Raw genomic sequence first — 12,552 nt, 5'->3', positions numbered from 1 at the left:
TATATATAACTTCTGTATTAAAAACAAACATGAACTAACCTTTCCTCATATAAACCATTTAAGCTTAGAAGCACATTTTAAAATGCTTAATGGAAAAATCAGAAGTACTTATTTCTATTCACAAACTGCTTCAGTTTTTTCATGCAGAATGGTCCACTTTAGGACCAACTATTTTACAACCTGAATATCATAATTGGCCTAAAAAAACTAAATCAAGTTACATAATTTCAAAACATATTATTACTAAATCTTTTCTGAGATGAAAGGTTGCATCTGAGATATGCACACACATAATTTAGAGTTTAAAAAAAGATATGCCCACAGCATATGATCTCTGCCTAAGATGCACACAGAGGACTGAAATCATTTGCACTATCAGTAAAGGACAAAAGGTAACTATATAATAGCTCAGAGAGCCTGATCATCAATCTCTGTGCTTTAACCAGTATCAATGTCTTTACTGGAAAAATAGATTTAAAGAGATGACAGGTTTGGCTCAAGGAATATTAAACAAAGCCAGAAGCATGAAATTCAAATGTACAATACTCCATGCTGACCCAAATTTAAGGTCTGATAAAGTCATAATCTAGAATAGCTATGAACTTAATCACAGCACGCTGAAGGTTATGGCATTACTAAAATATGCGAATTAGCTAGAAAAGCAAAAGTTATTTGAAATGCAGGAGCAGAACAAACAGAATCAGTCAGTAAGGAAAATAATTTAATAAAAATGCAAGATAAAAAGTGGCAGTAAAAAAACATGCTTTCAAATTAGAAAAACAAATCATTACCTACATTCCCCCCTTCCTGTTATCTGTTACACCACAGAGCTCATCAACGACCTCCAAAGAGCCTAATGGCACCTGTTCATTGCTCGCTGACTCTTACCTTCAGCTACCTACAGCAGTTCTAAAAAATAAAACTTTCTACTGAACAGGCATAATTGCACTTCGTGGCATTTTGAGTAAACTGTTTAAAAAGCTTTTTCTAACCTTGTAAAATACTGCCATCCAAACAGAAAGACCCAAAAGAACATTTCTTCTTTTCTTACCTGATTCTTTAGAGCTCTTTAGCACAAGTGAATCTACCTCTACTGATTTTGGTCTAAGTGGTAATAGTTCAGAGTCTAACTTTGGTTTTGCTACTGGCTCAACTTCAGATTTTGGTCGAAGAGAAACAATTTCTCCATTAGATCTGTAGTAAGAAAAAATAAAAAATAAAAAGACATATCTAGTCAAGAGATTAAATAGTTTACAACTGAAACATACTAAGAATTAGAAGTAAACAGAAAAAATTCAGTAGATTTTATAATTTTCTAAAGCCTTGCTTAAAATCAAGTATTCCAGAGAGCAATTCTAGTCCTATAAAAGCCAATTCTTTCCTTCCAGCTCTTGTAGAGTTGTCAAACATGTACAATGCCCTTGTAAAAATAATCCGAAACTTCTACTACAGGGCACATTTTGGCACCTAAATGTAAAATATTACACTTCAGTGCAACAGAAAACAAGAGAGCTGAATAGCACCTTCAGTAATACCTCTTGATATATTCAGAAACATACTCATTGACATCAAAATCTTCCTGTAAAGAAAAAAGCTGCCAAGAACAAGTTATTTCTTTCTGGATATAAATTACCTTGTATATATAACTTTTATTCTTTGCATGTCTGGCCACATCATCCAGGGACAAAAAAGAAAAACAAACCTCACCAAAATAAAGAAGCACAAAAAACCCCAAAACATTACATTTTCCTTTACAATTCTTGCCATCATTTATGCCACAGCATAAAAAGAAAGTATATAAATGGACCAGCTGTCAGCTTCAATGTGTCCCTCTCATTAATTCATCTTCCAAATCCTTTATTTCAAAGTTTTCTTGCAGTAGGAGATAATAGCCTTATCTTCCTACAGCAATGTTAAGCTTTCAGACGTTTGAACATATTTAAATACTCTAAGATTTAAAGTTCTCAATTATTAAAGGACCAGAGTTTACTACACACCTCTAAGTGCACATGTGTATCCCTTTATGTCCATAATTATTTTCTAAACATCTTGTGGTTAAAAAAAAAGTTTACTTGGGACACTCCAAAATACCAAGTAACATAACATAATTACATACTGAAAACCTAAACAGAAATAGCAACGGTCTAACTCTTCAGTCAGGCATCCAGTGTTCCCAGGGCTGTGCAGTGTGGGATCAGAGGCAGCTCTGCCTACCTCTGTTGTAGTCAACCGTCTCAAGTGTGTGCCTTACCCACACTCCCTTTCCCCACTGCCCTCCTCCTCACTGTCTTCTCCCTTTAGATATTCTTCCTTTTAGTTCAGCTATACAGGACCTGCTGTAAAAAGAGATAAACCCTGACAAATGCTTGCTGCCATCCTCTATCTTTGCAGGTATTTAAGGTGCAAGCTCATTGATGTAGCAGCTGTCTCCTCTTTTATTTGTACAACGTTAAGTTCATCATGATTTTACTTTCTCGTGGTTCTTTCAAGTCAACTAAGCATCCCAAAATGATAGTTACCCATCAGCAGTTTATCAATTGGGTAAGGATCTGGCAAATACTTTGATGGAGGCAGAAAGGGAAACTGGGTGGAGGGGATGGACTGTATTGATGCAAAATCAATCTTAGCAAAACACCATAAGTAATTGTTATAAACTCACAAGAAAAAAATTACAAGTGAATCTAAAAGAAAAAGTGAGAGATTACTTGCTATCACCCTCCCTATTTGTCCAGTACCTCAGTTGAGAATACTCAAGGCAGAGCCTGGATGTGATTCTGTAGTAAATACTTTCTTTCTCAGAAGAGCACGAGCTACACTGAGTACCTTTAGCACAGGTACTAACTGTGCTTAACTCTTCCTTTCCATTTATCTTACTCTATATAAAGTGCTGAAACATTGAACATTGATGCAGCTCAAGTCTTCAAGTTTTTTTCCAACACAATAACAACTCCCAAGTGCCACATCCACAGATTCTTTTACAACATACTGCTACTCTAGTTACAACTTCTTCATTATGAGGCAAACTTAAAGGAAAGCAGCCCACAGATCTGTAGCTTCAACTGCCCCATGGTCAGTTATACTGTAATATTTACTCTGGCCTCTGGCATGGATTCAATCTTTAATTGAATTAGAAAGTTATATGTTCACACTGATATGAGTTGGAGAACCAAGACACTGGTAGGTATAGGGCAAAACTTATCCTTGCATCCTTTTCACTCTTAAAACATACACTTCTTTGCACCTCACCTGTGAAGGAAGACAGAGCAACAAACCAAATAAAATATACTTGGTGTATCTGATTTAAAGTTATACAGACCTGGACACAGATGATGGCAAAGCAGGTTTATCTGGACGTTTTGGGTGCAGAAGCCCTGCTCTCAGTAAGCTGTTAGTCTTGCTTGGAGGAATAGGCTTCTTGGGTGGTACTTGAGGAGCCTGTGGCTTCAAAGGCTTCTGATCCAAAGCTCCTTTTTCATCTGACAAAATAAGTCATCATAACATTCTAAAAACCCATGTTGTCTAGAATTCTTAGGATGGCAATCAACTAGAAAGCAACTGCTGCCTGAAATACTTTCTTTGAAGATCAGATCAAAAGAAAGATATGCAAGTGTCTTAAGTGATACCTTATCAAAACACACAAACTACTTACCTGAACTTACAAAGCTCTGTTAAAGTAAGCAAAATATCTTTCTACTGACATGAAACAGTAGTAAGAAATTATGTATTCACATTATTGTACTGCAAATGACAGCTAAGAACCAAGAATCTCTCTGTACTGCTACTGCTTCCTCTTTTCTATGAATTTACCTTATCTCCTCTTAAAAAAAGGTAGGGTTTGTTTCGTTTTTTTTTTATTTAGTTATAATCAGACCTCTTCCATACACACAAACAGCATAATTTATCTATGGAAAAAAGGGGAAAGAATAAGTATTTATCTGAATAACTAAATTTGTTTTGGACAAAGTCTACCTTCCTACAAATTCAAGATATGAATTAGGTATGGACAATCAAACAAAAGAAGTTCAATTTACTGTTCAATGACTGCATGACCTAATTCAATACTGTTCAGAGGAGCTGACATATAACATATGGGACACTAAAAAAATTCAAGCTGTTTCACAAATGTTAGCTGAATACTTTTCAACCTATGTTGCCTAATCACACCCTGTGGGATATCCAGAGCATACCTTCTACTTTTCTTTGTAATACTATGCTACAGCTCAGTCAGGTATACATAAAGCACTGAGGATTTAAAAGGTTACTGTTAGGTTAGAGTAAGAAGTTACAGTCCTTTAGGGTTACTGCCCTTACAGGACAATAAATCAGTTAATTGGGATGGAAAGACTGACCTTGGGCTTGGATTCTCCCCATCCTCCCCTCTTATGACTTTGCTTTTAACCAAGAATTGGTCTAATGTAAAATTTTTACATATGCTAAGGATTTGGGTTGGAAATTTGGTTCAGCTCCATCCCAGCTAAGTGCATTAACTGACAGGTCCATGACTGAGAACCTTGGACAAGTCCTGCAGCTGTTGAGTGTCAGCCCTTCAACCCTAAAATGGGAAAACACCAATTTCCACCCCCCCACCCACAGGAACACTTGGAAGCAAACAGCTCATAGAGATACTTCAGCAAAAAAAGCATTATCCAGGGCAGAATCATCTTCCTGGTTTGGGATATTTGAATATTAGGAGATAAGAACTAAGAAAAATAAACTGGTTGTCATCACCTTCCAGTCTCTCCTAGTATTGAGTTAAAAAAATAAAATACTTCCTGAAGTAGTGGAAGGATTTTGCCACACGGTGGTGCTGACTGTCCTGTGTAAAACAGCCTGTTTCTGCCTCTATACACAAGATTTAAATGTTAAATGTTCAATACCAGTCAGTATCACAAAGAGCTATTAGCTTTATTTTTGCTATGCTGAACATAAGTTGAGAATTACGCCTTTTATTTTTAAGAATAAGTGAGTTCATAAACAGGGCAGAAAAAAATGCTGTCACCAAATCGTATTCCTGAATTATCATCTGTCAGATTTCCCTGTCAGTTACTCCCACTCAAAATCTGAATATAAAAACCATCCACAGCTAAGTGGAAAAAGCTAATACCAAAGGTCAAGATTAACCATGAGCACAGAAATCGGACAGTTCTGCTGGACAAAATGGCATGCCTCTTTTTCAGACTTTCCTCCACAATAAAAAAAAAATGAGGATTGGCTAAAAATGAATAGTTTAATAATGGAAATAAAAATACTAATCTGAAGACATTTATAATGGACAAAAAATTCTACATGATACCACTAGGCATCCTTCACTATAAATACAGAAATACTCACAGAAGTAGGAGTATTGCTTTTAATTTTTGATCAATTCTTGATGGCAATTAAAGGCAGATTTATTAGTCTCCCAATAGACATTAAAAATTACAGGGTTTGATGGCTTGTGATTAGATCTGCTCAATTAGTTGGGGTTTTTTTTCTGAAAACTAATTACAGTACAATTTCATACTTAATGAATTTAATCTCTAGTACCAACATGGTTATTTTTCCACAGGTAAAACTGCACTGATAAATGGGTATTTCTCTAATAAAACACAACTGCTATCTAAACTAACTTTTAAGATCTGACTTTCAATTGAATACAAGACAAACTTTTCCTCCATCATCTCCTGTACCACAGTGAAGGACAGTTCTCTATTTTATTTTTCAGAAGCTTTCATGTTCCTAAGCATTTTGGATGGTGTCAGTCGATATTATTTTTTCTATATTCCTCCAAGAACAGTTGAACTCAACTATGCAAATGTTAACAACATAGTACAGACAGAACCAGTCTAAAATTAAATTTACTTCTGTTTAAATAAGCTTAAATTTATAAAAAGCCAAGTGATCAAAATTTCTAGCATCATACAGTTGATCCCAATTCACACAGGGGGGCATGTGTTTTTGGTAGTGAGGGAAGGGCCACCTTGTGAGAGTGAAAAGCTCCCCTGGCTCCAAGGCAGAGACCCCCCAGCCCAGGCTGGGCCAATGAGCACTAGAGAAACGCCTCTGAGAATCTGTCTTTGTGAGGGGAAGGACCGTCCTGAAAAGAAGTAGGTGGGGGTGAACCTAGAGGAGAGGCCATTGACCTGAACAAAAGATGACCATGACCATCGGCCTAAACTTTGTTGCCAGGAGGAAGGAGGAGGAGGGGGAGAACAGAGAACCTCAGACACCCAGTTCAACCCCATGGAGTAGGAGAAGGTAAATGAGGTCCCCTGCAGCCCATGGAGGTTCAACAGTGGAGCAGATACCCACATGTAGGCCATGTAGGACCCCACACTGGAGCAGAAAGCCGAGCCCAAGGGCGAGTGTGACTGAAATTGAGACCCCAAAGACGCTCAACACCAGAGCTGGGGTGGAACCCCAGAGCCAGGGGGTGAGGAGGTGCACTGGACCGGAGACCCATCTGCAGCCTGTGGATGTCCCCATGCTGGAGCCGGGAGCTGAGCCTGAAAAAGTTTGTGACTCCATGGGAAGCTTTGGAACATCTTGCTCCTGGACTTTCACACCGGGAAGAGCAGCAGAGGTGAACTGACTGAACCCCCATTCCCTGCCCCTGTGCTGCTGCCGGGGGGAAGGTAGAGAAATGGGGAGCAAAGTGATTTGAGCCTGGGAAGAAGGGAGGGGTGGGGAAAGGTGTTGTAAGATGTGGTTGTTATGTCTCACTGTGCTACTCAGATGAATGGCTACCAATTAAATTGATTTTTCTTCCCCAAGTTGAGTCTGTTTTGCCCGTGACCATCACTGGTGAGTGATCTGTCCCTGTCCTTCATCCTAACCCCGTGTGTCCTTTGTTGTGTCTCCCACCCCATCTCACCAGATGGGAGGGGGAGAGTGCAGGACCACATGGTCCTACTCTGGTTAAACCACCACACTCACTATTCAAAACTGCAGTTGCTATCACAGAATGAATTAAGCAGTAACTATGCTATTATGCAGTGCAATAAATATTTTTCAGAATGTAATTCAATAACAAGAAATACACATTCCATGGAAGTGTAGTAGTTGTTCTAATCACTCTAAACACATTCTCAGAACATCACAGACACGACCACTTCAGTAGATTGTACCAAGAGAAACCATATGATGTCTTTTGAACAGGCACCTACTGCACAGAGCAGCCAAGCTAAAAACTGTAACTCATTTACAACAGCATCGTCCAAAATTCACTACAGAGAAAACTGGTCTCACCTTTTTCTTCAGGCCTCAAAGAAGGGAATTTCTTCTCTCCCGTAGGCAATTCAGGCTTTGGAGCTGAATGCAAAAAACAAACCATAGACATTTCTCAAAAAGCTTTAATTATCTTAGTCACTAACTAAAAATATGACAAACACCAATTTGTGCTTATAATTTTTCCGCTGCAAGGACTGTAATACCATTTATAAACACTCATTTGAGCCCAGGAAACAGTAGGCTTGTATTAAAATGTTTCCAAAGTCGGCTCTGTCATACTTTTGAAAAATATATAGCAGCAGCAAAATACATAAAATATAAAAAGTAACTCAAACTGTGACTATGGGTGGCTGCATTACTAGGAAATACAAAGCTACTTCTTAATTTTCTTTTGAAGTCATGTGCTGCTTTTGAAATTTAGTATTTCCTCAGACACGTACCACCTCACGTATACGACGTACCTGGATTTTTAACTGGAGGTGGAGGTTTCTTTGGTTTCTGCAAAATGAAAAAAAAAAAGTAGTCAAATAAATAAACAAACAGATACTCTCTATCAAAGACTGAATTACTTGCCTTTTGTTTTGCACACTGTCATGTCTAGCTTGTTTACTAGCTGATTTCAAAGTACTTCACATAGGAGGCAATCAATTCACAGACAGAAAACACACAGAACTGAAGTAATTCCTCTGATACCTCCCAGACAACCAGTTGCAAAAAAAAAACCAAAATGCAGGTTTCTTCAAATCAGATCAGTGCTTCAGCAATATGCATAAGCAGCAGTGGTACAAAGAACTAAAAATTAAGATTTACATCTTTTCTAGTCCAAAGAATTGTGCTTATCACACCCATTTCAACTTCAATATGTAAACCTCAAGCTTAGTACAATGCAAGTTTAAAAGAATAATCAGGTAAGTTTTTGAACCAAAAATAGTCACTTTCACTGAAAAAAAAAAAAAAGGTTCTAAATTAAATATCAGAAAAACTATTTCAATTAATTGACAATTATAACATGTAAGGAAAAAAAAAAGTAGTTATCAATGTTTGCAAGATAAACACTGCAGTTACATCAAAAAACAGTGTTTCAGCTTCCTTATCACTGTATATTTAAGTGAGGAAAGGTGCACAAAGTCCCCCAGCCATTAAGAATTTATAAAGTATTATGGTGTCACAGTTTGTATACTGGGAATAACACCATTTTAAAATACTTTCCTTACACTGGTAAAACTGAATTTGATTCTCTCTCTCCTGTTGAAGGAGTACTGGCACCTCTCAGGACAGACATCTCAAGCCACTTCATCCTCAGAATCTGATTCATTAGCAGACTCTAGAAGAGGGATCTTTGTGGTTGTACTAAGGACAAGATTCACTGATAAAATGATCACAAAAGCCTACAAAAAAATCTGGGTTTTTTTTATACAAACACTGCTGAAGTCATATGGGCCCAGCCTAATACAGCCTCTCCAAAAACTGCTTGTAGTGGGTATTTTTGAAACAGTTGCTATGGATGGATTTAACTTGTGTGCCCCTACTGCTACTGAATAAGCTCTTCGTAATGCAGAAAGATTTTATTCTGACAAGAGAAAACGAGCACGAAAACATATATTAAATTTCTTTCTCTAGCAACAGAGAACACAAAAGCTCGGGAACTTAAGTAACAAGACCATATTTTCTTCCTTTCCCAAAACACAAATTCATTATCCAGCTGAGCAGCACTGCTGCTTGTATCAGAAACAGTTATACTGGGAGTTCAGCATCAACTTCCCATTATATAATTCTGAACTCTGTTTTTATTAAGTCGCTATCAAATAACTAATTACAATAACCAACCATCCAATGACTTGAACCTCGAAGCTGCTCAGTGCAAGGTGAATCCCTGTACTGAGACACACCACACAAAGCAGAATAAAGGATGAATGCAAGGTCTGTCTGCAGGAAACATTTTATGATAAAATAATATATTTTTTTTCTCCTCTGAAGGGAGCAATTCTGTATTGCAAACCAGCAATACTACTCACTGCCTCCTCAAATCAAGTCAGCTGTATGTTATGGCATTTATGCCATGCTTGCAAGGTTGAGAATCCATTTGAAAAGAAAACATTGACTTAGAGTAACTAGACTTTCTGTGTCTGTTAGGTAACTGAGATTAAATGCTACATTAATAACTATCTGTCAGGTTTTATCTAGCAATCCTCTCTGAACATCTCCAATTCCAGACAAAATGGCACTAAACTACTACGGAACTCCTGAAACTCTGTGCTGCTGAGATACAGGATTCAACATTTACATGTCCTGATCCGGAACTGAATCACAGAATCATGGTTGGGGTTGGAAGGGACCTCAGGAGATCATCTAGTCCAACCCTCCTGCCAAAGCAGGTTCCCTACAGCAGGTTGCACAGGAAAGCGTCCAGGTCGGTTTTGAACATCTCCAGAGATGGAGACTCCACAGCCTCTCTGGGCAGCCTGTCCCAGGGCTCTGGCACCCTCACAGTAAAGAAGTTTTTCCTTAACTTTGTCTGGAACTTCCACTGTTCCAGTTTTTGCCAATGGACCCTTGTCCTGTCACAGGGTACTACTGAAAAGGGCCCGGTCCCATCCATTTGGCCCCCATATTTCAGATATTTATAGACATTGATAAGATCCCCTCTCAGTCTTGTCTTCTCCAGGCTCAACAGTCCCTCAGCCTCTTGAGTCCCTGAGCTCTCTCAGCCTCTCCTCATATGGGAGATCCCATCCATCCCATCTGGGGTGTGATTTATGTTTGTGAATTAACACAGCCATCTTTGCTCCACAAACCTGTCAGAATCAAAACATCATACTAATTCTCAACAACAACAACAAAAAAACCCCAAAACTACCAGACTAAGGAGCACCATATGAAAACATGGATTTCTAGAAGTTTGCACATGAGATGGTAAAAAAGTATTTCTATAATCCCATCCAAAGATTATCCTTCATGGACTGCAACCTACTGGCAAGTCTTAACATGGAAAAATCCCAGCTGGTACCACAGGTGTCATTCAGCATTTTGCAATTACTATTACTTACAGGACTACAGATGGAAAAGACTGGCTACTTATCTCCTTTCAAAACAGTAAGGGTTTAATTTAGTAATCAGTTACACATAACATAACTATATCCTTTTCTATGACCTAATCATCCTCATTAACTACAGTTAATCTGGAAAAACATGTCTTACTTTAATATTTAAGGAGAAGCTGAATACAAACCTTAACATTTAAATCTTTCTTCTTTGATATAGTTAATTCAAGATAAAGTTATATAAAACTAATTCAAGGTGAAACTGCCACAATTGTGTTAATATTTTAGCCAGCATAACATGCCATGAAATTTTTTATTCCTTGCATTTCCATTGATACTAGTTTGTGAGACTAAATGATACATGTAAGAACTTACAGGAAAGTCTTTATCAGACTCTTGTATTTGAACAGCAAAATTATCTGGGAAGACTCCTTCTTTACCATTGAGTTCTCCTTTCCACCAGCCTGGGTCTCCAGTGTCCTATAACAAACAGGACATTTTAATCAATATTTACTTTGTCCCCAGAACAGATAGTTACAAGAACAACATTTTTGCTTTTATGCACAATATAAAATAATCATTTGTCTGAAATATCTCATTCATAAGAGGAATTCTTTAGCCACCTTAGCAAGGGGAAACAGCTATAGATCAGATCAGGTTCAGACACTTTTTGTTTGTTGTCTAAAAAGCAGGATGAAATGATATTACACCATATAGAAGATAAGGGTATAAGGATAAGATCTGCAAAGGGAAGGAAAGGAGATAAAACCAGTTATGACCCAATGCACAACTTTCAATATTCTCAACTTCCTTGACTGGCAACTTATTCAGTAAAGACTTCAAGTGTCATTGGAGTAAAACACAATTGTAATAAATAAAAGTGATTCTGATGTGATTGATCAGGTCCACTGGTCTGAAAAAGGTGAAGAAGCGAGAGGGTATTCCCTACTGAATTAAAAAATAGCCACATTAAGACATTAAAAAAAAAAAAGAAAAAAGGAAAATAAGGAAAATTAATTCAGTGGCACAGAAATCCATTACATGATCTTACTGGACTGAGGCTTTAGTTTATCCATAACAGAAAATATGATGTTATTTGAATATTTTAACAGCATAAATAACAGCTTTCCTCTGTGCCTCATATCCAAAATGGTGCAGATGTCATTCCATACAAATCCAAGCTGATTACTGCTGATATGTGCACTGTTAGCAGCACCAAGTAGTTCATCCCAAAATTCAGTACACAAGGACAATTCAGCACTCAGTTCAGCTAAGACACTGAATGTATAAAGGAGTGTGGGGGGAAAGAAAATATAAAATAATTTTTTTTTTTTAAATTCCATCCCATATTAAACTAAATAGCAGGAAAAAGACCTGAATAGGTGTTTAGTGCTGAAAGTAAAAGTTTGCTTAAGTTTTCTTTCATTTCTCCATCACCCTTTCAATTAAGTACTGTAGAGTCCAATTTCTGAACAGTGTGCAGTTGTAAATGAGATAAAGCATCTAATGCCAAACTTCCTTTAGACAGTGCTGAGGCATGTTACCCAGTCAGAGGCAACGGACTTTGAAAATTATCATATGCAGAATAAACAGAAAAAAAGTGGCTGAGGGGGACAGGCTTTACACAAAGAGAACGTGCTAAAGGAAAATATCTTAACATTTGCAAGATCAAAACCCTGGACTGAGTCAACCACCTGACAGTTAAATTAATATACTCAGACTTCAGAAGACGGTTGTAGAGGGAGAACTCTGCTCTGGATAGCTCTTCTTCAGTGTGGACCAGGGTATGCTTTGGGTAAATCAGTTTAAAAAGGATAGAGAATAAAGAGGTAGAGTAAAGATAATCGTTAGGAAAGGCATGTTTTTAAACATGACAGCCCCCTGGGGCAAGGGCTGTCATGTTTAAAACGTTTCTTCTCTAACTACTCTTTTCCACTGTAATTACAGTCAATAATACTGATAGTATAAATTTTTTTTGTTAAGAAAAGTGGCAATCTTTTCCATAAACTAAAATCCTCCTAAAGAGACAAAGTGTTACATTTCCTCTACAACTGTGAAAACTGGAAGAAAAAAAAAAAACAAACAAAAACCAAAACCAAACCCCCCTCAAATGTTCCACCTTTTTTAGGCAAGTCATTATTCTTTAATATAGCAACATGTAAACAGTAACTAACAAAAGACTGCAGAGTACTGAAGGAAAACTAAGTATGGGTAGGTTAATTTCTTGTTAAAAAAAAAAAAAAAACATTTTGGTAACAAGATGACCTTTCAAAAAGGTGTTTTCAATACTCAACACAAATAG

General features: G+C 37.4%; 1 protein-coding gene across 1 annotated transcript in view; it reads right to left on the bottom strand.

Moving 5' to 3' along the window:
• Nucleotides 1-1,051: 1,051 nt before the first annotated feature.
• The window catches only part of CD2AP (CD2 associated protein), a gene marked incomplete at both ends in the record, with an annotated part of 51,785 nt that continues 40,284 nt past the window's right edge, over nucleotides 1,052-12,552 (bottom strand). The window contains 5 exons of the mRNA XM_010175802.1: nucleotides 1,052-1,194; nucleotides 3,317-3,476; nucleotides 7,228-7,290; nucleotides 7,671-7,707; nucleotides 10,626-10,730. Coding sequence (XP_010174104.1) covers nucleotides 1,052-1,194; nucleotides 3,317-3,476; nucleotides 7,228-7,290; nucleotides 7,671-7,707; nucleotides 10,626-10,730 — 508 coding nt within the window. The remainder of the gene's footprint in view (nucleotides 1,195-3,316; nucleotides 3,477-7,227; nucleotides 7,291-7,670; nucleotides 7,708-10,625; nucleotides 10,731-12,552) is intronic.

The sequence above is a fragment of the Antrostomus carolinensis genome, unplaced genomic scaffold (assembly GCF_000700745.2).
Source record: "Antrostomus carolinensis isolate BGI_N321 unplaced genomic scaffold, ASM70074v2 scaffold13589, whole genome shotgun sequence".
Lineage (NCBI taxonomy): Eukaryota > Metazoa > Chordata > Aves > Caprimulgiformes > Caprimulgidae > Antrostomus > Antrostomus carolinensis.
Note: the sequence above shows the minus strand (reverse complement) of the source record. Positions and strands in the feature narration are given on the sequence as shown.